This window comes from Oncorhynchus kisutch, unplaced genomic scaffold (genome assembly GCF_002021735.2).
Source record: "Oncorhynchus kisutch isolate 150728-3 unplaced genomic scaffold, Okis_V2 Okis06b-Okis10b_hom, whole genome shotgun sequence".
NCBI lineage: Eukaryota > Metazoa > Chordata > Actinopteri > Salmoniformes > Salmonidae > Oncorhynchus > Oncorhynchus kisutch.
Window position 1 is genome coordinate 9,942,885 of NW_022261983.1, and position 27,741 is coordinate 9,970,625.

At 43.5% G+C, this 27,741-nt stretch overlaps 1 protein-coding gene across 1 annotated transcript in view; it reads left to right on the forward strand.

Moving 5' to 3' along the window:
* The window catches only part of LOC109897427 (protein HID1), a 32,612-nt gene extending 6,974 nt beyond the window's left edge, over positions 1-25,638 (forward strand). The window contains exons 4-19 of the mRNA XM_031814359.1: positions 46-159; positions 2,748-2,854; positions 3,076-3,192; positions 3,282-3,492; positions 3,986-4,042; positions 7,580-7,720; positions 11,447-11,537; positions 12,665-12,816; positions 13,335-13,413; positions 16,958-17,122; positions 17,517-17,753; positions 22,001-22,200; positions 22,285-22,389; positions 24,213-24,304; positions 24,529-24,687; positions 24,893-25,638. Coding sequence (XP_031670219.1) covers positions 46-159; positions 2,748-2,854; positions 3,076-3,192; positions 3,282-3,492; positions 3,986-4,042; positions 7,580-7,720; positions 11,447-11,537; positions 12,665-12,816; positions 13,335-13,413; positions 16,958-17,122; positions 17,517-17,753; positions 22,001-22,200; positions 22,285-22,389; positions 24,213-24,304; positions 24,529-24,687; positions 24,893-24,956 — 2,091 coding nt within the window. The 3' untranslated portion in view covers positions 24,957-25,638. The remainder of the gene's footprint in view (positions 1-45; positions 160-2,747; positions 2,855-3,075; positions 3,193-3,281; positions 3,493-3,985; positions 4,043-7,579; positions 7,721-11,446; positions 11,538-12,664; positions 12,817-13,334; positions 13,414-16,957; positions 17,123-17,516; positions 17,754-22,000; positions 22,201-22,284; positions 22,390-24,212; positions 24,305-24,528; positions 24,688-24,892) is intronic.
* The last annotated feature ends 2,103 nt before the right edge of the window (positions 25,639-27,741 follow it).

Genomic DNA, 27,741 nt, shown 5'->3' on the forward strand with positions numbered 1-27,741 from the left:
TCCTCCTGTCCACTCCATCCTCCTGTCCCCTGTCCCCCTTCAAAGACAGATGAGATGGATGATGATGGAGCTCGTCCACTGGCTGAGTCTCTGCTCCTGGCCATGGCCGACCTGCTCTTCTGTCCTGACTTCACTGTGAACAGCCACCGGAGAGGACCTGTGAGTACTCTCATCGGATCCAGTGCTTATTCATTTTGATTGAACCTTTATTTTAGCAGGGAGTCCCATTGAGACCAAGGTCTCTTTTGCAAGGGAGCCCTGCAACTTAACAATTACACAACAATTACCCAATCACAGCAGCATAGGAAATACACCAAGAAAATGCAAAAACACAAAACACAATGATAAAAAACAACCACATTCCTCAGTTAAGAGGTCTTGAAGTGGGGCACTGAGAAAAATGTTTGTCTTGTGAGCGAAAACTTGAACCATGGGAGAATTTTGTGCAACTTCCCGCGCGCGTTTACAGTGAACATTAAGCCTGTACCCTTACAGTTTTAGACAGTAACCAATAGGCTGTGCCCTTACAGTTGTAGACGGTAGCCAATAGGCTGTACCCTTACAGTTTTAGACGGTAGCCAATAGGCTGTACCCTTACAGTTTTAGACGGTAGCCAATAGGCTGTACCCTTACCGTTTTAGACGGTAGCCAATAGGCTGTACCCTTACAGTTTTAGACGGTAGCCAATAGGCTGTACCCTTACAGTTTTAGACGGTAGCCAATAGGCTGTACCCTTACAGTTTTAGACGGTAGCCAATAGGCTGTACCCTTACAGTTTTAATGGAGCAAATCCCATAGCTTTTGATTTCTATGATACAGTAGTCTGTAGGTGGTGTTCAATACAGACCTACATTGCATGAAACTTTTAAAAACGTTTTTACATTATGAAGGGCTTAACATTCATTTATCATTTGTTTTGTCTGTAACACCATGCGCCAAGGGGACTGTAAATTGCAAATAACCACTTTACGAAATAAAATGAATGAAAGAATATAAAGAAACGTGCACACAAGCGCGGCTCTGATCTGAACTGATCTGAAAAGCGCATTCGCTCGCGGGTGGTTGAAAGACCGCTCGTGGGCTGCCAATAGAATTCTACTCTCCGTTGCGCTCAGGCTCTGCCTACAATAAAATCACATACTCAATCTTGCAAAGTTAGATTTGTATCGGTTTGTTGCATTGACAATGGGCTGATATAATGTTGATTCGATCACAGAAAAATCGCTGATCTATATTGTGCAAACTAATGGGGCGAACTCACTGAAGTTCAATTTCTTGCGTCTCTACACTGCCTGGCATTTCTTCTGCAAAGCAGTCCTGGAGGAGGTGGGCGGCAACTGAGTCAACTGAGTCACACAGCACCTTGCTCTACCAACTGAGCCACAAGGCACCTTGCTCTACCAACTGAACCACACAGCACCGTGCTCTACCAACTGAGCCACAAGGCACCTTGCTCTACCAACTGAACCACACAGCACCGTGCTCTACCAACTGAGCCACAAGGCACCTTGCTCTACCAACTGAACCACACAGCACTTTGCTCTACCAACTGAGCCACAAGGCACCTTGCTCTACCAACTGAACCACACAGCACCTTGCTCTACCAACTGAGCCACAAGGCACCTTGCTCTACCAACTGAACCACACAGCACCATGCTCTACCAACTTAGCCACACAGCACCGTGCTCTACCAACTGAACCACACAGCACCGTGCTCTACCAACTTAGCCACACAGCACCGTGCTCTACCAACTGAACCACACAGCACCGTGCTCTACCAACTTAGCCACACAGCACCGTGCTCTACCAACTGAACCACACAGCACCGTGCTCTACCAACTGAGCCACAAGGCACCTTGCTCTACCAACTGAACCACACAGCACCATGCTCTACCAACTTAGCCACACAGCACCGTGCTCTACCAACTGAACCACACAGCACCGTGCTCTACCAACTTAGCCACACAGCACCGTGCTCTACCAACTGAACCACACAGCACCGTGCTCTACCAACTTAGCCACACGGCACCATGCTCTACCAACTGAATCACATGGCACCATGCTCTACCAACTGAACCACACGGCACCATGCTCTACCAACTGAACCACACAGCACCATGCTCTACCAACTGCACCACACGGCACCATGCTCTACCAACTGAATCACATGGCACCATGCTCTACCAACTGAACCACACGGCACCATGCTCTACGAACTGAATCACATGGCACCATGCTCTACCAACTGAACCACACGGCACCATGCTCTACCAACTGAACCACATGGCACCATGCTCTACCAACTGAACCACACGGCACCATGCTCTACCAACTGAACCACATGGCACCATGCTCTACCAACTGAACCACACGGCACCATGCTCTACCAACTGAACCACACGGCACCATGCTCTACCAACTGAATCACATGGCACCATGCTCTACCAACTGAACCACACGGCACCATGCTCTACCAACTGAACCACACGGCACCATGCTCTACCAACTGAACCACACGGCACCATGCTCTACCAACTGAACCACACGGCACCATGCTCTACAAACTGAACCACATGGCACCATACCACCTTAGGTCTCTCTGTGAAATTGTGCACTGACTCGTTGTTAGCTTCATATGATGTATTCATTGCTTTAGATGACTGAACAGTGATGTGATGGTGTAGGTTTTGGGATTACCCAGTAGTTATTGGGATTGATGGTCCCATGATGATGTCACCATCCTACAGGACTCTGTGGAGGACATGCAGACCATAGACAGCTGTGAGTATATCTGGGAGGCAGGGGTGGGGTTCGCCCAGTCCCCACCACTCAACTACATCCACGACCTCAACAGGTGAGTCACAGTGATGATCACAGTTCTGATGATCCTCTTTCTATCCCCTCTCTCTCTCTCTCTCTCTCTCTCTCTCTCTCTCTCTCTACCCCCACTATCTCTCCCTCTACCCCACCATCTCTTTCTCTCCCTCTACCCCACCATCTCTTTCTCTCTCTCTCTCTCTCTCCCCCCCCCCCCCCACAGTGAACCTCTCTCTATGTATGATTTTCACCACTCAGGACGGAGCTGCTGAGGCTGCTGCTAACCTGTTTCTCTGAGGCCATGTACCTCCCTCCCTCCTCAGACAACACCATCCTCAACCCCTGGGTCAGCTTCTTCTGCTCCACAGAAAACAGGTGAGGTGCACACACACAGACACACCACATCATTTCCCCCTAACCATAACTGACACAAGTGATTATTTCCCTCCGTCCACCTACCTCAGGCATGCCCTGCCTCTCTTCACCTCCCTGGTAAACGTGGTGTGTGCCTACGACCCGGTGGGCTATGGCATCCCTTACAATCACCTGCTCTTCTCCGACTACCGGGAGCAGCTGGTGGAGCAGGCCGTGCAGATCCTCATCGTCACTCTGGAACACGATGGAGGAGGGCTGGCCCACCGACCCCCCTCTCCCTCCAGCATGGAGGACCAGGATGTAAGGCCAGGACCCTTCTGTACAGGGGGAGAGTGATGCTGTGTGTGTGTGTCTCTCTGTCTGTGTGTGTGTGTGTCTCTCTGTCTGTGTGTGTGTGTGTGTGTCTCTCTGTCTGTGTGTCTCTCACATTGTATTAACATTCACCTGTAGAGACCAGGGGCCTGTCATGATACATTGTGTTAACATTCACCTGTAGAAACCAGGGGCCTGTCATGATACATTGTGTAAACATTCACCTGTAGAGACCAGGGGCCTGTCATGATACATTGTGTTAACATTCACCTGTAGAGACCAGGGGCCTGTCATGATACATTGTATTAACATTCACCTGTAGAGACCAGGGGCCTGTCATGATACATTGTATTAACATTCACCTGTAGAGACCAGGGGCCTGTCATGATACATTGTGTTAACATTCACCTGTAGAGACCAGGGGCCTGTCATGGCCCTCAGTTGTTGCTATTACATACATTTTCTCTCCGTCTCTCTGCAGTCTGTGGGCCCTGACAACCTGTTTGTAAACTACCTTTCAAGAATTCACAGGGAAGAGGTACAGTCATTTTTCTTCTTGTCATATTTTTCACACATTTCAAAGCAAATCAAATCAAATTGTATTTGTCACATGCACCGAATACAACAGGTGTAGATCTTACAGTGAAATGCTTACTTACAAGCCCTTAACCAACAATGCAGTTCAAGAAATAGATTTAGGAAAATATTTAGTAAATAAACTAAAGTAAAAAAATGTAACACAATTAAATGGCTACAATAAAATGACTGTAGTCCGGGTGGCCATTTGATGAATTGTTCAGCAGTTTTATAGCTTGGAGGTTGTTCAGCAGTTTTATAGCTTGGAGGTTGTTCAGCAGTTTTATATCTTGGAGGTTGTTCAGCAGTTTTATAGCTTGGAGGTTGTTCAGCAGTTTTATATCTTGGAGGTTGTTCAGCAGTTTTATATCTTGGAGGTTGTTCAGCAGTCTTATAGCTTGGAGGTTGTTCAGCAGTCTTATATCTTGGAGGTTGTTCAGCAGTCTTATAGCTTGGAGGTTGTTTAGCAGTCTTATATCTTGGAGGTTGTTCAGCAGTCTTATAGCTTGGAGGTTGTTCAGCAGTCTTATAGCTTGGAGGTTGTTCAGCAGTCTTATAGCTTGGAGGTTGTTCAGCAGTTTTATATCTTGGAGGTTGTTCAGCAGTTTTATATCTTGGAGGTTGTTCAGCAGTTTTATAGCTTGGAGGTTGTTCAGCAGTTTTATAGCTTGGAGGTTGTTCAGCAGTTTTATAGCTTGGAGGTTGTTCAGCAGTTTTATAGCTTGGAGGTTGTTCAGCAGTCTTATAGCTTGGAGGTTGTTCAGCAGTCTTATATCTTGGAGGTTGTTCAGCAGTCTTATAGCTTGGAGGTTGTTCAGCAGTCTTATATCTTGGAGGTTGTTCAGCAGTCTTATAGCTTGGAGGTTGTTCAGCAGTCTTATAGCTTGGAGGTTGTTCAGCAGTCTTATAGCTTGGAGGTTGTTCAGCAGTCTTATATCTTGGAGGTTGTTCAGCAGTCTTATAGCTTGGAGGTTGTTCAGCAGTTTTATATCTTGGAGGTTGTTCAGCAGTCTTATATCTTGGAGGTTGTTCAGCAGTCTTATAGCTTGGAGGTTGTTCAGCAGTCTTATATCTTGGAGGTTGTTCAGCAGTCTTATAGCTTGGAGGTTGTTCAGCAGTTTTATATCTTGGAGGTTGTTCAGCAGTCTTATAGCTTGGAGGTTGTTCAGCAGTCTTATATCTTGGAGGTTGTTCAGCAGTTTTATAGCTTGGAGGTTGTTCAGCAGTCTTATATCTTGGAGGTTGTTCAGCAGTTTTATAGCTTGGAGGTTGTTCAGCAGTTTTATAGCTTGGAGGTTGTTCAGCAGTCTTATATCTTGGAGGTTGTTCAGCAGTCTTATATCTTGGAGGTTGTTCAGCAGTCTTATATCTTGGAGGTTGTTCAGCAGTTTTATAGCTTGGAGGTTGTTCAGCAGTTTTATAGCTTGGAGGTTGTTCAGCAGTCTTATATCTTGGAGGTTGTTCAGCAGTCTTATATCTTGGAGGTTGTTCAGCAGTTTTATAGCTTGGAGGTTGTTCAGCAGTTTTATATCTTGGAGGTTGTTCAGCAGTTTTATAGCTTGGAGGTTGTTCAGCAGTTTTATATCTTGGAGGTTGTTCAGCAGTTTTATAGCTTGGAGGTTGTTCAGCAGTTTTATAGCTTGGAGGTTGTTCAGCAGTTTTATAGCTTGGAGGTTGTTCAGCAGTTTTATAGCTTGGAGGTTGTTCAGCAGTCTTATAGCTTGGAGGTTGTTCAGCAGTCTTATAGCTTGGAGGTTGTTCAGCAGTCTTATATCTTGGAGGTTGTTCAGCAGTTTTATATCTTGGAGGTTGTTCAGCAGTCTTATAGCTTGGAGGTTGTTCAGCAGTCTTATATCTTGGAGGTTGTTCAGCAGTCTTATAGCTTGGAGGTTGTTCAGCAGTTTTATATCTTGGAGGTTGTTCAGCAGTCTTATATCTTGGAGGTTGTTCAGCAGTCTTATAGCTTGGAGGTTGTTCAGCAGTCTTATATCTTGGAGGTTGTTCAGCAGTCTTATAGCTTGGAGGTTGTTCAGCAGTTTTATATCTTGGAGGTTGTTCAGCAGTCTTATAGCTTGGAGGTTGTTCAGCAGTCTTATATCTTGGAGGTTGTTCAGCAGTTTTATAGCTTGGAGGTTGTTCAGCAGTCTTATATCTTGGAGGTTGTTCAGCAGTTTTATAGCTTGGAGGTTGTTCAGCAGTTTTATAGCTTGGAGGTTGTTCAGCAGTCTTATATCTTGGAGGTTGTTCAGCAGTCTTATATCTTGGAGGTTGTTCAGCAGTCTTATATCTTGGAGGTTGTTCAGCAGTTTTATAGCTTGGAGGTTGTTCAGCAGTTTTATAGCTTGGAGGTTGTTCAGCAGTCTTATATCTTGGAGGTTGTTCAGCAGTCTTATATCTTGGAGGTTGTTCAGCAGTTTTATAGCTTGGAGGTTGTTCAGCAGTCTTATATCTTGGAGGTTGTTCAGCAGTCTTATATCTCGGAGGTAGAAGCTGTTAAGGAGCCTATTGGTCCTAGACATCCTCATTTAAATGGTGCATTACATGTAGACTGAATGCTACACTGTTTTATTTGTGAGGAATGTTCAGTCTCATTTAACCAGGCTACATTGCAAGTGCAGCCGTGTCAAAAGACCCTAGTCTAAAGGTCTGACCCTAGTCTAAAGGTCTGACCCTAGTCTAAAGGTCTGACCCTAGTCTAAAGGTCTGACCCTAGTCTAAAGGTCTGACCCTAGTCTGAAGGTCTGACCCTAGTCTAAAGGTCTGACCCTAGTCTAAAGGTCTGACCCTAGTCTAAAGGTCTGACCCTAGTCTAAAGGTCTGACCCTAGTCTAAAGGTCTGACCCTAGTCTAAAGGTCTGACCCTAGTCTGAAGGTCTGACCCTAGTCTAAAGGTCTGACCCTAGTCTAAAGGTCTGACCCTAGTCTGAAGGTCTGACCCTAGTCTAAAGCTCTGACCCTAGTCTAAAGGTTTGACCTTAGTCTAAAGGTCTGACCCTAGTCTGAAGGTCTGACTCTAGTCTGAAGGTCTCACCCTAGTCTAAAGGTCATGTGACCCCCCCAGTAGGACTATTACTTTGTAGTTCTCTCTTCTTTGTAGTTCTCTCTTTGTAGTTCTCTCTTTGTAGTTCTCTCTTCTTTGTAGTTCTCCCTTCTTTGTAGTTCTCTCTTTGTAGTTCTCTCTTCTTTGTAGTTCTCTCTTCTTTGTAGTTCTCTCTTCTTTGCAGTTCTCCCTTCTTCGTAGTTCTCTCTTTGTAGTTCTCTCTTCTTTGTAGTTCTCTCTTCTTTGTAGTTCTCTCTTCTTTGTAGTTCTCTCTTCTTTGTAGTTCTCTCTTCTTTGTAGTTCTCCCTTCTTTGTAGTTCTCTCTTCTATCATGTTTACACGCTTTCTCCTCTAATGGTACATCACAAGTGCAGCTTTGCTATGTGAACAGACGTTGGTCTAAAGCTCTCAAAAAGAAGATGTGAACCTCAAAGCCTGCTTGTGTCACCCCCTCTCCAGGACTATGACTTTGTGTTGAAGGGACTGGCTCGCCTGTTGGTAAACCCACTGATGCAGACCTACCTGCCCAACTCCACCAAGAAGATCCAGTTCCACCAGGAGCTGCTGGTGCTCTTCTGGAAGCTCTGTGACTTCAATAAGGTCATTTATAATATATTATTATTGTACATTACTATCATATTATATATTATAATAAGGTAGGAGACTAGCCTGATCCCAGATCTGTGTTATTCCTTACCATATTGTAGGAGTGCTAAGCTATACAGCACAAACAGATCTAGGACCAGGCTGGTAGGAAACCATACAGGTTGTTATTGTGTGGACTGTATTCGATTGAGCCACATTAAATTTGAGAAGAAAAAAAACATTTTAGCTAGATGCACCTTCTGACATCATCATCATCATCAGTGAATACACAACAGGTAGAAGACAGGTACGGTTGAAGTCGGAATTTGACATACACTTAGGTTGGAGTCATTAAAACTTGTTTTTAAACCACTCCACAAATGTCTTGTTGACAAACTATAGTTTTGGCAAGTCGGTTAGGACATCTACTTTGTGCATGACACAAGTCATTTTTCCAACAATTGTTTACAGACAGATTATTTCACTTATAATTCACTGTATCACAATTCCAGTGGGTCAGAAGTTTACATACACTAAGTTGACTGTGCCTTTAAACAGCTTGGAAAATTCCAGAAAATTATGTCATGGCTTTAGAAGCTTCTGATAGGCAAATTGACATAATTGGAGTCAACTGGAGGTGTACCTGTGGATGTATTTCAAGGCCTACCTTCAAATTCAGTGCCTCTTTCCTTGGCATCATGGGAAAATCAAAAGAAATCAGCCAAGACCTCAGAAAAAAATTGTAGACCTCCACAAGTCTGGTTCATCCTTGGGAGCAAGTTCCAAATTCCTGAAGGTACCACGTTCGTCTGTACAAACAATAGTACACAAGTATAAACACCATGGAACCACGAAGCCGTCATACCGCTCAGAAAGGAGACGCGTTCTGTCTCCTGGAGATGAACGTACTTTGGTGCGAAATGTGCAAATGAATCCCAGAACAACAGCAAAGGACCTTGTGAAGATGCTGGAGGAAACAGGGACAATAGTATCTATATCCACAGTAAAACGAGTCCTCTATCGACTTAACCTGAAAGGCCGCTCAGCAAGGTAGAAGCCACGGTTTGCAACTGCACATGGGGACAAAGATCATACTTTTTGGAGAAATGTCCTCTGGTCTGATAAAACAAAAATAGAACTGTTTGGCCCTAGTGACCATCATTATGTTTGGAGGAAAAAGGGGGAGGCTTGCATGCCGAAGAAAACCATCCCAACCGTGAAACAAGGGGGGGCAGCATCATGTTGTGGGGTTGCTTTGCTGCAGGAGGGACTGGTGCACTTCACAAAATAGATGGCTTCATGAGGAAGGAAAATTATGTGGGTATATTGAAGCAACATCTCAAGACATCAGTCAGGAAGTTAAAGCTTGGTCGCAAATGGGTCTTCCAAATGGACAATGACCCCAAGCATACTCCCAAAGTTGTGGCAAAATGGCTTAAGGACAACAAAGTCAAGGTATTGGAGTGGCCATCACAAAGCCCTGACTTCAATCCCATAGAAAATGTGTAGACAGAACTGAAAAAGCGTGTGCGAGCAAGGAGGCCAACAAACCTGACTCAGTTACACCAGCTCTGTCAGGAGGAATGGGCCAAAATTCACCCAATTTATTGTGGGAAGCTTGTGGAAGGCTACCCAAAACGTTTGACCCAAGTTAAACAATTTAAAGGCAATGCTACCAAATACTAATTGAGTGTATGTAAACTTCTGACCCACTGGGAATGTGATGAAAGAAATTAAAACTGAAATAAATCATTCTCTCTACCATTATTCAGACATTTCATATTCTTAAAATAAAGTGGTGATCCTAACTGACCTTGTGAAAAACTGAGTTTAAATGTATTTGGCTAAGGTGTTTGTAAACTTCCGACTTCAACTGTACATACATAATATACCATATTTACATCATCAGTGAATACACAAAATGTAGAAGACAAGTACAAACATAATATACCATATTGACAGTAACGTTACATTTAGTAGCCGAGATGATCAAAATCTTCATTGAAGATTAAAAGAGTCAAAATAGAATAGAGGAATAGCCTGCCCTCAACAGAGATAGAATAGAGGAATAGAATAGAGGAATAGCCTGCCCTCAACAGAGATAGAATAGAGGAATAGCCTACCCTCAACAGAGATAGAATAGAGGAATAGCCTGCCCTCAACAGAGATAGAATAGAGGAATAGCCAACCCTCAACAGAGATAGAATAGAGGAATAGCCTACCCTCAACAGAGATAGAATAGAGGAATAGCCAACCCTCAACAGAGATAGAATAGAGGAATATCCTACCCTCAACAGAGATAGAATAGAGGAATAGCCTACCCTCAACAGAGATAGAATAGAGGAATAGCCTACCCTCAACAGAGATAGAATAGAGGAATAGCCTGCCCTCAACAGAGATAGAATAGAGGAATAGCCTGCCCTCAACAGAGATAGAATAGAGGAATAGTCTACCCTCAACAGAGATAGAATAGAGGAATAGCCTGCCCTCAACAGAGATAGAATAGAGGAATAGCCTGCCCTCAACAGAGATAGAATAGAGGAATAGCCTACCCTCAACAGAGATAGAATAGAGGAATAGCCTACCCTCAACAGAGATAGAATAGAGGAATAGCCTGCCCTCAACAGAGATAGAATAGAGGAATAGTCTACCCTCAACAGAGATAGAATAGAGGAATAGCCTGCCCTCAACAGAGATAGAATAGAGGAATAGTCTACCCTCAACAGAGATAGAATAGAGGAATAGCCTGCCCTCAACAGAGATAGAATAGAGGAATAGTCTACCCTCAACAGAGATAGAATAGAGGAATAGCCTACCCTCAACAGAGATAGAATAGAGGAATAGTCTACCCTCAACAGAGATAGAATAGAGGAATAGCCTACCCTCAACAGAGATAGAATAGAGGAATAGTCTACCCTCAACAGAGATAGAATAGAGGAATAGCCTACCCTCAACAGAGATAGAATAAAGGAATAGCCTACCCTCAACAGAGATAGAATAGAGGAATAGCCTACCCTCTACAGAGATAGAATAGAGGAATAGTCTACCCTCAACAGAGATAGAATAGAGGAATAGCCTACCCTCAACAGAGATAGAATAGAGGAATAGTCTACCCTCAACAGAGATAGAATAGAGGAATAGAATAGAGGAATAGCCTACCCTCAACAGAGATAGAATAGAGGAATAGCCTGCCCTCAACAGAGATAGAATAGAGGAATAGCCTACCCTCAACAGAGATAGAATAGAGGAATAGAATAGAGGAATAGCCTACCCTCAACAGAGATAGAATAGAGGAATAGCCTACCCTCAACAGAGATAGAATAGAGGAATAGCCTACCCTCAACAGAGATAGAATAGAGGAATAGCCTGCCCTCAACAGAGATAGAATAGAGGAATAGCCTACCCTCAACAGAGAAACAAACATGCATCACATTCTAATAACCCTCAACAGAGAAACACTAGAGGAATAGCCGACCCTCAACAGAGATAGAATAGAGGAATAGCCTACCCTCAACAGAGATAGAATAGAGGAATAGCCTACCCTCAACAGAGATAGAATAGAGGAATAGCCTACCCTCAACAGAGATAGAATAGAGGAATAGCCTGCCCTCAACAGAGATAGAATAGAGGAATAGCCTGCCCTCAATAGAGATAGAATAGAGGAATAGCCTACCCTCAACAGAGAAACAAACATGCATCACATTCTAATAACCCATACCACCGTCTCTCTGCCCATCACAGAAGTTCCTATTCTTTGTTTTGAAGAGCAGTGATGTTCTGGACATCTTGGTACCCATCCTCTTCTACCTTAATGACGCCCGGGCCGACCAGTGTGAGTACAGTCTGTAGACACACACACACGGATAGACCTATCCTATGAATGATGGCAGGGTGTGAGTATAGTCTGTAGACACACACACACACGGATAGACCTATCCTATGAATGATGGCAGGGTGTGAGTATAGTCTGTAGACACACACACACACGAATAGACCTATCCTATGAATGATGGCAGGGTGTGAGTATAGTCTGTAGACACACACACACCACACACACGGATAGACCTATCCTATGAATGATGGCAGGGTGTGAGTATAGTCTGTAGACACACACACACACGGATAGACCTATCCTATGAATGATGGCAGGGTGTGAGTATAGTCTGTAGACACACACACACACGGATAGACCTATCCTATGAATGATGGCAGGGTGTGAGTATAGTCTGTAGACACACACACGGATAGACCTATCCTATGAATGATGGCAGGGTGTGAGTATAGTCTGTAGACACACACACACACGGATAGACCTATCCTATGAATGATGGCAGGGTGTGAGTATAGTCTGTAGACACACACACACACGGATAGACCTATCCTATGAATGATGGCAGGGTGTGAGTATAGTCTGTAGACACACACACACACAGATAGACCTATCCTATGAATGATGGCAGGGTGTGAGTACAGTCTGTAGACACACACACACACGGATAGACCTATGCTATGAATGATGGCAGGGTGTGAGTATAGTTTGTAGGGACTGGAATATTCTATATATCTGTCTGTAGGGACTGGAATATACTATATGTCTGTCTGTTGGGACTGGAATATACTATATATCTGTCTGTAGGGACTGGAATATACTATATATCTGTCTGTAGGAACTGGAATATACTATATATCTGTCTGTAGGGACTGGAATATACTATATATCTGTCTGTAGGGACTGGAATATACTATATATCTGTCTGTAGGGACTGGAATATACTATATATCTGTCTGTAGGGACTGGAATATACTATATATCTGTCTGTAGGGGCTGGAATATACTACATATCTGTCTGTAGGGACTGGAATATACTATATATCTGTCTGTGTGTGTGTGTGTGTGTGTGTGTGTGTGTGTGTGTGTGTGTGTGTGTGTGTGTGTGTGTGTGTGTGTTTCTGCTACAGCCCGTGTGGGTCTCATGCACATCGGTGTCTTCATCCTGCTACTGCTGAGTGGAGAGAGGAACTTTGGCGTGCGTCTCAACAAGCCCTACTCTGTCCACGTACCTATGGACATCCCAGTGTTTACAGGGACCCACGCCGACCTACTCATAGTAGTAAGACTCTGCCATACAAGTTACAGTAGGTGACAGCATAGATATAGAATTAATAGAATATATCTCTGTGGGATACAGTGTGACTGTAGCAAATGGATTAGTTCTGCAGGCAATATTACCATTTCTGGGATCTGCCTCTGTGTGTTAATTAAAAAGCCTCTCCAGTTATAGCTTAGTGTCTTTATTACACTTAGATTCAAATAGTATTTCATTCAAATATTTGTAATTGAGCCTGAAGTGCCAAATGGGCGGGGTTCTCTCTATTGGGACTCTCCCATTGGTTCCATTGCGCCAAGCAAGATCAATGAAACAGAGATAAAGCATTTGAATGGAAACAAATATTATTTGAATCCAGGTCCTATAGAAATATAATTGCTACAACAGACATTCAAGTCAATAAATGTTCTCTGATGGGTGGCTTGACGGCGATTGAGTGTACCCATAAGTGTTCCAGTCAAATTGCCCTTGTCCCTTCTAGTAATTCTATCTCTATGTCTGTACCTCTGTGTGATCTCCAGGTGTTCCACAAGATCATCACCAGCGGCCACCAGCGTCTACAGCCTCTTTTTGACTGCCTGCTCACCATCGTAGTGAATGGCGAGTATCTCTGCACTGGCTCCATCTGCTGGTCAAATATGCACATGGTTCTTTATTTATTTATTCAACCTTCATTTGACCAGGAAAGTCCCATTGAGATACGTAGTCTATTTTACAAAAGAGACCTGGCCAAGAAGGCAGCAGTAGTCATTACAGCGTTACAACGTTACATTACAGCAGTAGTCATTACAGTGTTACAATGTTACATTACAGCAGTAGTCATTACAGCGTTACATTACAGCGTTACATTACAGCGTTACATTACAGCAGTAGTCATTACAGCGTTACATTACAGCAGTAGTCATTACAGTGTTACATTACAGCAGTAGTCATTACAGTGTTACATTACAGCAGTAGTCATTACAGCATTACATTACAGCAGTAGTCATTACAGCATTACATTACAGCATTAGTCATTACAGCATTACATTACAGAAGTAGTCATTACAGCAGTAGTCATTACAGCAGTAGTCATTACAGCAGTAGTCATTACAGCATTACATTACAGCAGTAGTCATTACAGCATTACATTACAGCAGTAGTCATTACAGCAGTAGTCATTATAGCATTACATTACAGCAGTAGTCATTACAGCGTTACAACGTTACATTACAGCAGTAGTCATTACAGCAGTAGTCATTACAGCGTTACATTACAGCAGTAGTCATTACAGTGTTACAGCGTTACATTACAGCAGTAGTCATTACAGTGTTACATTACAGCGGTAGTCATTACAGCGTTACATTACAGCAGTAGTCATTACAGCAGTAGTCATTACAGCAGTAGTCATTACAGTGTTACATTACAGCAGTAGTCATTACAGTGTTACATTACAGCAGTAGTCATTACAGCAGTAGTCATTACAGTGTTACATTACAGCAGTAGTCATTACAGCGTTACATTACAGCAGTAGTCATTACAGCGTTACATTACAGCAGTAGTCATTACAGCAGTAGTCATTACAGTGTTACATTACAGCAGTAGTCATTACAGCGTTACATTACAGCAGTAGTCATTACAGCGTTACATTACAGCAGTAGTCATTACAGCGTTACATTACAGCAGTAGTCATTACAGCAGTAGTCATTACAGTGTTACATTACAGCAGTAGTCATTACAGCGTTACATTACAGCAGTAGTCATTACAGCGTTACATTACAGCAGTAGTCATTACAGCGTTACATTACAGCAGTAGTCATTACAGCGTTACAGCATTACATTACAGCAGTAGTCATTACAGCAGTAGTCATTACAGCGTTACATTACAGCAGTAGTCATTACAGCGTTACAGCGTTACATTACAGCAGTAGTCATTACAGTGTTACATTACAGCAGTAGTCATTACAGTGTTACATTACAGCAGTAGTCATTACAGTGTTACATTACAGCAGTAGTCATTACAGTGTTACATTACAGCAGTAGTCATTACAGCAGTAGTCATTACAGCGTTACATTACAGCAGTAGTCATTACAGCGTTACATTACAGCAGTAGTCATTACAGCGTTACATTACAGCAGTAGTCATTACAGCGTTACATTACAGCAGTAGTCATTACAGCAGTAGTCATTACAGCGTTACAGCGTTACATTACAGCAGTAGTCATTACAGTGTTACATTACAGCAGTAGTCATTACAGTGTTACATTACAGCAGTAGTCATTACAGTGTTACATTACAGCGTTACATTACAGCAGTAGTCATTACAGTGTTACATTACAGCAGTAGTCATTACAGTGTTACATTACAGCAGTAGTCATTACAGTGTTACATTACAGCAGTAGTCATTACAGTGTTACATTACAGCAGTAGTCATTACAGCATTACAGCGTTACATTACAGCGTTACATTACAGCAGTAGTCATTACAGCAGTAGTCATTACAGCGTTACATTACAGCAGTAGTCATTACAGCGTTACATTACAGCAGTAGTCATTACAGCGTTACATTACAGCAGTAGTCATTACAGTGTTACATTACAGCAGTAGTCATTACAGCGTTACATTACAGCAGTAGTCATTACAGCGTTACAGCATTACATTACAGCAGTAGTCATTACAGCAGTAGTCATTACAGCGTTACATTACAGCAGTAGTCATTACAGCGTTACAGCGTTACATTACAGCAGTAGTCATTACAGTGTTACATTACAGCAGTAGTCATTACAGTGTTACATTACAGCAGTAGTCATTACAGTGTTACATTACAGCAGTAGTCATTACAGCAGTAGTCATTACAGCGTTACATTACAGTAGTAGTCATTACAGTGTTACATTACAGCAGTAGTCATTACAGTGTTACATTACAGCAGTAGTCATTACAGTGTTACATTACAGCGTTACATTACAGCAGTAGTCATTACAGCGTTACATTACAGCAGTAGTCATTACAGCAGTAGTCATTACAGCAGTAGTCATTACAGTGTTACATTACAGCAGTAGTCATTACAGCGTTACATTACAGCAGTAGTCATTAGTGTTACATTACAGCAGTAGTCATTACAATGTTACATTACAGCGTTACATTACAGCAGTAGTCATTACAGTGTTACATTACAGCAGTAGTCATTACAGTGTTACATTACAGCAGTAGTCATTACAGCATTACAGCGTTACATTACAGTGTTACATTACAGCAGTAGTCATTACAGCGTTACATTACAGCAGTAGTCATTGCAGCGTTACATTACAGCAGTAGTCATTACAGCAGTAGTCATTACAGCAGTAGTCATTACAGCAGTAGTCATTACAGCATTACAAAATTTAAAACATACAGTAGGCTACAATCGGCACAGCAACACGTCATCATGAGACAATCCGGTCCACAGGAAACATCTACACTCCTTTTTGTAACCTCAGCCTCACAGAAAGTTCTGAGGTATTGAACAGTTCAATATTACATTACTTTGGGACGGTCCCTGAGATCACCTTAAACACCCAAACAGATGTACTCATTAAGCCATTCTTAGATGCTGTACATGCATATTGAGATGTTACTTGCTTTTTAGTCTAGCTAGGATTAGGCTCAATCTGTGGTCACAATGTACAGTATCTCTACAAATGAATCCTCCTCCCTCTCCCCAACAGTGTCTCCCCTACCTGAATGACTCCTTCTCCCTCTCCTCCACAGTGTCTCCCTACCTGAATGACTTCTCCTCCCTCTCCTCCACAGTGTCTCCCTACCTGAATGACTTCTCCTCCCTCTCCTCCAGTGACTCCCTATCTGAATGACTTCTCCTCCCTCTCCTCCACAGTGTCTGCCTACATGAATGATTCCTTCTCACTCTCCTCCACAGTGTCTCCCTACCTGAATGATTCCTTCTCCCTCTCCTCCACAGTGTCTCCCTACCTGAATGACTCCTCCTCCCTCTCCTCCACAGTGTCTCCCTACCTGAATGACTTCTCCTCCCTCTCCTCCACAGTGTCTCCCTACCTGAATGACTTCTCCTCCCTCTCCTCCACAGTGTCTCCCTACCTGAATGACTTCTCCTCCCTCTCCTCCACAGTGTCTCCCTACCTGAATGACTCCTCCTCCCTCTCCTCCACAGTGTCTCCCTACCTGAAGAGTCTGTCAATGGTGGCAGCCAACAAGCTGCTCCACCTCTTGGAAGCCTTCTCCACCAACTGGTTCCTCTTCTCCGCCTCCCAGAACCACCATCTTGTCTTCTTCCTGCTGGAGGCCTTCAACAACATCATCCAGTACCAGTTTGATGGTGAGAGGACCAGTGTTTACCCAGCCTACTCCTCTCAGAACAGGTTACATGTCTGACTCCGTAGAATAACATAAGACTGTGTTTGGTCCTGCCAGAGTCTGATCTGTTGGTATTGCTGCTGACTCTGGACCACAGATACCGGCTAGTGATGGGGGTTTGAGTCTGTCTCTGCCACTCTCCTACCTGGGCCCCTCTATAATCGATTTCCAGGCTCTCAATTCCTCACTGTTCCATGGAAAAATAAATACAATATGAGAATTGTATTTAGTCTATTTATATGTTTCTTACTTTCTGTGGGTTCAGTCAGTAGAAGGACTATTCACTGCCTGTCTTTGATGTGCTGCTGTGTCGTATCAATGTAACCCTCATAAACCCTTACTCTTATATCTTCCAGGAAACTGTAACCTAGTCTACGCCATTATCCGCAAGCGCAACTTGTTCCATCAGTTGGCCAACCTGCCGTCCGACCCCGCCTCCATCCAGAAGGCCTTGCTGAGGAAGAGAAAGTCACCGGATGCCATCACCGGCATCTCCCGTACCAGCTCCCAGGAAACGGTGTCCATGGAGGGTTCCCGTCCGGCCGTCCCCGCCGAGCCAGGAACGCTGAAGACCAGCCTGGTCGCTATACCAGGTGCACCACCGATCTATAACAACTTATATACAGTGCCTTCGGAAAGTATTCAGACCCCTTGACTTTATCCACATTTTGTTAGGTTACAGCCTTATTCTAAAATTGATTAAATCATTTTTTTGTAAATTGCTAATTTATAAAAAATTTAAATGAGATATTACATTTACATAAGTATTCAGACCCTTAAACTCAGTACTTAGTTGAAGCACCTTTGGCAGCGATTACAGCCTCGAGTCTTCTTGGGTATGACTCTACAAGCTTGGTACACCTGTATTTGGGGAGTTTCTCCCATTCTTCACTGTAGATCCTCTCTTATTTTTATTTCACCTTTATTTAACCAGGTAGGCCAGTTGAGAACAAGTTCTCATTTACAACTGCAACCTGGCCAAGATAAAGCAATGCCTCTATCAGGTTGAATGGGGAGCAATGCTGCACAGCTATATTCATGTCTCTCCAAAGATGTTAGATCGGGTTCAAGTCCGGACTGTGGCTGGGCCACTCAAGGACATTCAGAGACTTGTCCCAAAGCCAGTCCTGCGTTGTCTTGGCTGCTTAGCGTCATTGTCCTGTTGGAAGGTGAACCTTCACCCCAGTCTGAGGTCCTAAGTGTTCTGGAGCAGGTTTTCATCAAGGATCTCCGTTCATCTTTGCCTCGATCCTGACTAGTCTCCTAGATCCTGCCACTGGAAAACATCCCCACAGCATGAAGCTGCACCACCATACTTCAACGTAGGGATGGTGCCAGGTTTCCTCCAGACGTGAAGCTTGCTAATAGTTCAATCTTGGTTTCATCAGATCAGAGAATCTCGTTTCTCATGGTCTGAGAGTCTTTAGTGGTCATTTGGCAAACTCCAAGTGGGCTGGCATGTGCCGTTTACTGAGGAGTGACTTCCGTCTGGCCACTCTACCATAAAGGCCTAATTAGTGTACTGCTGCAGAGATTGTTGTCCTTCTGGAAGCTTCTCCCATCTCCAGAGAGGAACTCTAGAGCTCTGTCAGAGTGACCATTGGGTTCTTAGTCACCTCCCTGACCAAGGCCCTTCTCCCCCGATTGGTCAGTTTGGCTAGGCGGCCAGCTCTAGGAAGAGTCTTGGTGGTTCTTAACTTCTTCCATTTAAGAATGATGGAGGCCAAGGTGTTCTTGGGGACCTTCAATGCTGCAGAAATGTTTTGGTACCCTTCCTAGATCTGTGCCTCGACACAATCCAGTCTCTGGAGCTCTACTGACAATTCCTTCGACCTCATGGCTTGATATTTGCTCTGACATGCACTGTCAATTGTGGGACCTTATAGAGACAGGTGTGTGCCTTTCCAAATCATGTCCAATCAATTGGATTTCACACAGGTGGACTCCAATCAAGTTGTAGAAACATCTCAAGGATGATCAATGGAAACAGGATACACAGCTGAGCTCAAATCCGAGTCTCGTAGCGAAGGGTCTGAATACTTCTGTAAACAATGTATTTCTGTTGTATTTTATTTTATTTCTTTCATATTTTTTTTTACTGCAACATTTCCTCTCAGCTCCATGGCAGAATATGTAGAATCGCTGGAAATTAGTTTTGTAACCAACATTTCCTCTCAGCTCCATGGAAGAATATGTAGAATCGCTGGAAATTAGTTTTGTAACCAACATTTCCTCTCAGCTCCATGGCAGAATATGTAGAATCGCTGGAAATTAGTTTTGTAACCAACATTTCCTCTCAGCTCCATGGCAGAATATGTAGAATCGCTGGAAATTAGTTTTGTAACCAACATTTCCTCTCAGCTCCATGGCAGAATATGTAGAATCGCTGGAAATTAGTTTTGTAACCAACATTTCCTCTCAGCTCCATGGCAGAATATGTAGAATCGCTGGAAATTAGTTTTGTAACCAACATTTCCTCTCAGCTCCATGGCAGAATATGTAGAATCGCTGGAAATTAGTTTTGTAACCAACATTTCCTCTCAGCTCCATGGCAGAATATGTAGAATCGCTGGAAATTAGTTTTGTAACCAACATTTCCTCTCAGCTCCATGGCAAAATATGTAGAATCGCTGGAAATTAGTTTTGTAACCAACATTTCCTCTCAGCTCCATTTTATTTCTTTCATATTTTTTTTTACTGCAACATTTCCTCTCAGCTCCATGGCAGAATATGTAGAATCGCTGGAAATTAGTTTTGTAACCAACATTTCCTCTCAGCTCCATGGAAGAATATGTAGAATCGCTGGAAATTAGTTTTGTAACCAACATTTCCTCTCAGCTCCATGGCAGAATATGTAGAATCGCTGGAAATTAGTTTTGTAACCAACATTTCCTCTCAGCTCCATGGCAGAATATGTAGAATCGCTGGAAATTAGTTTTGTAACCAACATTTCCTCTCAGCTCCATGGCAGAATATGTAGAATCGCTGGAAATTAGTTTTGTAACCAACATTTCCTCTCAGCTCCATGGCAGAATATGTAGAATCGCTGGAAATTAGTTTTGTAACCAACATTTCCTCTCAGCTCCATGGCAGAATATGTAGAATCGCTGGAAATTAGTTTTGTAACCAACATTTCCTCTCAGCTCCATGGCAGAATATGTAGAATCGCTGGAAATTAGTTTTGTAACCAACATTTCCTCTCAGCTCCATGGCAAAATATGTAGAATCGCTGGAAATTAGTTTTGTAACCAACATTTCCTCTCAGCTCCATGGCAGAATATGTAGAATCGCTGGAAATTAGTTTTGTAACCAACATTTCCTCTCAGCTCCATGGCAGAATATGTAGAATCGCTGGAAATTAGTTTTGTAACCAACATTTCCTCTCAGCTCCATGGCAGAATATGTAGAATCGCTGGAAATTAGTTTTGTAACCAACATTTCCTCTCAGCTCCATGGCAGAATATGTAGAATCGCTGGAAATTAGTTTTGTAACCAACATTTCCTCTCAGCTCCATGGCAGAATATGTAGAATCGCTGGAAATTAGTTTTGTAACCAACATTTCCTCTCAGCTCCATGGCAGAATATGTAGAATCGCTGGAAATTAGTTTTGTAACCAACATTTCCTCTCAGCTCCATGGCAGAATATGTAGAATCGCTGGAAATTAGTTTTGTAACCAACATTTCCTCTCAGCTCCATGGCAGAATATGTAGAATCGCTGGAAATTAGTTTTGTAACCAACATTTCCTCTCAGCTCCATGGCAGAATATGTAGAATCGCTGGAAATTAGTTTTGTAACCAACATTTCCTCTCAGCTCCATGGCAGAATATATAGAGTCGCTGGAAAAGTGCTTTAAAATTGCAACATTTTCTCTCAGCTCCATAGCAAAATGTGTAGAATTGCAGGAAATTAACTTTAAAATGGCAAAAATGTATCTCGGGTCTATGGACAAATACTGAGAATTGCAATAACTACTGTATCTATAACTACTATCTGAACACTACCAGGTACAATAACTACTGTATCTATAACTACTATCTGAACACGACCAGGATTCTTTACCAGATACACAACCTATCTATAACTACTATCTGAACACTACTAGGTACAATAAATACTGTATCTATAACTACTATCTGAACACTACTAGGTACAATAACTACTGTATCTATAACTACTATCTGAATACTACCAGGTACAATAACTACTGTATCTATAACTACTATCGGAACACTACTAGGTACAATAACTACTGTATCTATAACTACTATCTGAACACGACCAGGATTCTATACCAGATACACAACCTATCTATAACTACTATCTGAACACTACTAGGTACAATAAATACTGTATCTATAACTACTATCTGAACACTACTAGGTACAATAACTACTGTATCTATAACTACTATCTGAATACTACCAGGTACAATAACTACTGTATCTATAACTACTATCGGAACACTACTAGGTACAATAACTACTGTATCTATAACTACTATCTGAACACTACCAGGTACAATAACTACTGTATCTATAACTACTATCTGAACACTACTAGGTACAATAACTACTGTATCTATAACTACTATCTGAACACGACCAGGATTCTATACCAGGTACACAACTGCACCTCCCCCATATGGACTCTCTCAACACAACAGTTATCATCCAGTGGGGTGTCATAGTTTTGTATGAACTGACATATAGCGTCAGTCCCTTCAGGACCACAAAGGAAATAAAACTCTGTCTTTATTGTGCTATCTCTGTCACGTTCGGAGCACCTTTGTACTGTGTGGATTGTTTTACTGTGCAGTCAAATCAATCCCTGTCTGCAGCCATTGACAAACTGACTGAGAAGTCTCAGGTGTCAGAAGATGGCACCATGATCTCTGTGCTGAAGATGGAGCATTCACACGCGCCACACCACACACCCCAGGCTGACCACACAACCCAGGCTGACCACACACCCCAGGCTGTCCACGGCGCCATTGTAGGGGCCAGCGACACAGAGTCTGTTTCTGGAAGGGACAATGAGGTAAGTGTGTGTGTGTGTGTGTGTGCGTGCGTGCGTGTGTGTGCGTGCGTGTGTGTGTCAGTCATCAGTGTTCTATGTTCTCAGGATGTTTTCTACACTGAGGCAGAGATGGAGAGAAGGCGCATGTCAAGCACATCATCCACCATCTCCTGTACCTCTCAGTCTCACTGGGCCCCTACACCAGACTGGGTGAGTAGGTATCAATCTCACTGGTCCCTACACCAGACTGGGTTAGTAGGTATCAATCTCACTGGTCCCTACACCAGACTGGGTTAGTAGGTATCAATCTCACTGGTCCTCTACACCAGACTGGGTGAGTAGGTATCAATCTCACTGGTCCTCTACACCAGACTGGGTGAGTAGGTATCAATCTCACTGGTCCTCTACACCAGACTGGGTGAGTAGGTATCAATCTCACTGGTCCCTACACCAGACTGGGTTAGTAGGTATCAATCTCACTGGTCCCTACACCAGACTGGGTGAGTAGGTATCAATCTCACTGGTCCTCTACACCAGACTGGGTGAGTAGGTATCAATCTCACTGGTCCTCTACACCAGACTGGATGAGTAGGTATCAATCTCACTGGTCCCTACACCAGACTGGTTGAGTAGGTATCAATCTCACTGGTCCTCTACACCAGACTGGATGAGTAGGTATCAGTCTCACTGGTCCTCTACACCAGACTGGATGAGTAGGTATCAATCTCACTGGTCCCTACACCAGACTGGGTGAGTAGGTATCAATCTCACTGGTCCTCTACACCAGACTGGGTGAGTAGGTATCAATCTCACTGGTCCTCTACACCAGACTGGGTGAGTAGGTATCAATCTCACTGGTCCTCTACACCAGACTGGATGAGTAGGTATCAATCTCACTGGTCCCTACACCAGACTGGGTGAGTAGGTATCAATCTCACTGGTCCTCTACACCAGACTGGGTGAGTAGGTATCAATCTCACTGGTCCTCTACACCAGACTGGGTGAGTAGGTATCAATCTCACTGGGCCCCTACACCAGACTGGGTGAGTAGGTATCAATCTCACTGGTCCCTACACCAGACTGGGTTAGTAGGTATCAATCTCACTGGTCCCTACACCAGACTGGGTTAGTAGGTATCAATCTCACTGGTCCTCTACACCAGACTGGGTGAGTAGGTATCAATCTCACTGGTCCTCTACACCAGACTGGGTGAGTAGGTATCAATCTCACTGGTCCTCTACACCAGACTGGGTGAGTAGGTATCAATCTCACTGGTCCCTACACCAGACTGGGTTAGTAGGTATCAATCTCACTGGTCCCTACACCAGACTGGGTGAGTAGGTATCAATCTCACTGGTCCTCTACACCAGACTGGGTGAGTAGGTATCAATCTCACTGGTCCTCTACACCAGACTGGATGAGTAGGTATCAATCTCACTGGTCCCTACACCAGACTGGTTGAGTAGGTATCAATCTCACTGGTCCTCTACACCAGACTGGATGAGTAGGTATCAGTCTCACTGGTCCTCTACACCAGACTGGATGAGTAGGTATCAATCTCACTGGTCCCTACACCAGACTGGGTGAGTAGGTATCAATCTCACTGGTCCTCTACACCAGACTGGGTGAGTAGGTATCAATCTCACTGGTCCTCTACACCAGACTGGGTGAGTAGGTATCAATCTCACTGGTCCTCTACACCAGACTGGTTGAGTAGTTTTAATAGTAAAATGAAATATTGTCATTTAGAAGACGGTTTTATTCAAGGCCACTAGAAGAACTGTCAACATAGACAGTGAATGCGGGACTCAAACCCACAACCCTGGTGTTGCCATGGCCACACTAACCCACAACCCTGGTGTTGCCATGGCCACACTCTAACCCACAGATCCATTCTAGATAGAACCCTCTGCAAAGGGTTTTACCCAGCACCAAAAATGGTTCCCCTATGAGGACAAACTGAAGAACCCAGTATGGTTCTACTTAGCACCTTTTGTTGTAAGAGTGTAACGTGTCCCTTCCTTCTCCCTCAGGTCCTCTCCTGGAAGTGTAAGCTCCCCCTACAGACCATAATGCGTCTGCTGCAGGTGCTGGTCCCACAGGTTGAGAAGATCTGTATCGACAAGTAAGTCAAACATCACTGGTCATATTGGTCATCAAAGGTTTACTTCTATGAAGTGTCAGTAGACGCTGTGAAGTGATTTTATTATATCGTTTCTAACTTTGCTCCCAACCCCCTCATACAACACACACCATCCATTTTGGAAGAAACACTTTAATGACTGATGATATTTAAATATCTGTTTTTATGTATGTGGAGCCAAAAATATATTTTCCCCTCTCTCTCAGAGGTTTGACAGACGAGTCTGAGATCCTGAAGTTCCTCCAGCATGGTACCCTGGTGGGCCTCCTGCCCGTCCCCCATCCCATCCTCATCCGGAAGTACCAGGCCAACGCCGGCACGGCCATGTGGTTCCGCACCTACATGTGGGGAGTGGTCTACCTGCGGTGAGTAGGGCATGATGGGAGCTGTAGTCCTATGGTATTTCACTCATTTTCATGATTCATGTGGGGTTTCATCTGTGTACTTCGTTCTTCTGGAATGTGTTCATTTGGCAACAAACGTTCCAATGCGTTCTCTCTTCCTCTTAGATCTAAGAGGAAATAGTCTCCCAATGTATTTAACATTTGAAACCTTTATTTGTCTTCACAGCAACGTGGACCCGCCCATCTGGTACGACACGGACGTACGTCTCTTTGAGATCCAGAAGATGTAGATAACAGGAAAGAGATGTTGACTGAAGATGGGACTACTTCCTGTCTTGTTCCTGCCCCTTCCTCCTACTGGCACTCTCTCCCTTGAACCTCACCTACCTTCAACTTGCCTCATCATCATCATGCTTGCCCCTCACACCTTCTCTTTGACTTTCCCCCGGTTGTGCAAACGTAATGTGGACAATATTGAGAAAGGGGGGGATAGCTAGCATCTACTCCAAAAGCAGGAGGTTGAGTTGTACAGGGTTCGAATTACAGGGGGGCTAAGAGGGGCTGGGCACCCCTTTTACAAATCAGGACCCCATATCAGAATTGAAATATCTATGTGAAGCCATACCAGAAGTGTCAAAGATATAAACAATGGGCACCCACAAGGGTCAATGTGTAATTCAAACCCCTAGACATGGATGAGGATAGGACTATTATCTACACTGTGTAAGTACACCCTGAAACCTCAAGACTACAGAATGTCTGTCAAAGCACTGAGACATTAGTGTTAGCAAGCAAACTCTTTCCATCTCCCTTCCTAATCATGGACTCCATGTTAAAGCTCTGTGTGAAAATCAGCTTTGATGGACAGAGTATGGAGAGAGTATGGAGAGAGTGATGGAGAGAGTATGGAGAGAGTGATGGAGAGAGTATGGAGAGAGTGATGGAGAGAGTATGGAGAGAGTATGGAGAGAGTGATGAAAGAGTATGGAGAGAGTATGGAGAGAGTGATGGAGAGAGTATGGAGAGAGTATGGAGAGAGTATGGAGAGAGTATGGAGAGAGTGATGGAGAGAGTATGGAGAGAGTGATGGAGAGAGTATGGAGAGAGTGATGAGAGAGTATGGAGAGAGTATGGAGAGAGTGATGGAGAGAGTGATGGAGAGAGTATGGAGAGAGTGATGGAGAGAGTATGGAGAGAGTGATGGAGAGAGTATGGAGAGAGTGATGGAGAGAGTGATGGAGAGAGTATGGAGAGAGTGATGGAGAGAGTGATGAGAGTATGGAGAGAGTATGGAGAGAGTGATGGAGAGAGTGATGGAGAGAGTATGGAGAGAGTGATGGAGAGAGTGATGGAGAGAGTATGGAGAGAGTGATGGAGAGAGTAATGGAGAGAGTGATGGAGAGAGTATGGAGAGAGTATGGAGAGAGTGATGGAGAGAGTATGGAGAGAGTATGGAGAGAGTATGGAGAGAGTGATGGAGAGAGTATGGAGAGAGTGATGGAGAGAGTAATGGAGAGAGTGATGGAGAGAGTGATGGAGAGAGTATGGAGAGAGTGATGGAGAGAGTAATGGAGAGAGTGATGGAGAGAGTAATGGAGAGAGTGATGGAGAGAGTGATGGAGAGAGTATGGAGAGAGTGATGGAGAGAGTATGGAGAGAGTATGGAGAGAGTGATGGAGAGAGTATGGAGAGAGTGATGGAGAGAGTAATGGAGAGAGTAATGGAGAGAGTGATGGAGAGAGTATGGAGAGAGTATGGAGAGAGTAATGGAGAGAGTAATGGAGAGAGTATGGAGAGAGTATGGAGAGAGTATGGAGAGAGTATGGAGAGAGTATGGAGAGAGTATGGAGAGAGTGATGGAGAGAGTATGGAGAGAGTATGGAGAGAGTATGGAGAGAGTATGGAGAGAGTATGGAGAGAGTATGGAGAGAGTATGGAGAGAGTATGGAGAGAGTAATGGAGAGAGTGATGGAGAGAGTATGGAGAGAGTATGGAGAGAGTAATGGAGAGAGTAATGGAGAGAGTATGGAGAGAGTATGGAGAGAGTATGGAGAGAGTATGGAGAGAGTAATGGAGAGAGTATGGAGAGAGTATGGAGAGAGTGATGGAGAGAGTATGGAGAGAGTATGGAGAGAGTATGGAGAGAGTGATGGAGAGAGTGATGGAGAGAGTATGGAGAGAGTATGGAGAGAGTGATGGAGAGAGTAATGGAGAGAGTGATGGAGAGAGTATGGAGAGAGTATGGAGAGAGTATGGAGAGAGTAATGGAGAGAGTATGGAGAGAGTATGGAGAGAGTATGGAGAGAGTATGGGAGACATTGGTTACACTTTATTATGACTTTTATGAAGACATTATATAAACTTATACATGTTCAGAAATTATTATACATTTGTAGGAATTCCAATGCTTCTAAATACAGAAATGTTTACTGTTGCTTATTCATGAAATGTATTATAAAGTGTCAAAATTACGTTTTTAGTTAGCAGCCTAAAATATTATTGGATGGCATTGCTATTTGACACATTAAAGTGAGAACGTGTCATGTTGTGAAATTGCACTTCCTCCAATGAGACCTTACTGCTGTGGTCTTTGTAAAGTGGCAATGTGACAAGGGATTGTATCTCTTCAGGAACTTGAAAAGGACACTATTGTCTGTTCCAGACTGAAAGAAACAAATATCCAAACTGACTTTATGTTACTGTGTAAAAGTCTATATCTTACATGTACATTGTTATATTTGTCTGCATATCATTCTGCAATCAGCATTGTCGACTGTAAATACTGTGTTTGATGTTTAAAGTAGAATTTTTTTCTTGAATTATACAGAATACTATATTATAAACTATTCATAAAGGAACCAGCAAAGCCTTTCAATTCTTTTATTTGTATTTATTAAGGATCCCATTAGTTCCTTCCAAGGCAGCAGTTACTCTTCCTGGGGTTTATTAAGGATCCCATTAGTTCCTTCCAAGGCAGCAGTTACTCTTCCTGGGGTTTATTAAGGATCCCATTAGTTCCTTCCAAGGCAGCAGTTACTCTTCCTGGGGTTTATTAAGGATCCCATTAGTTCCTTC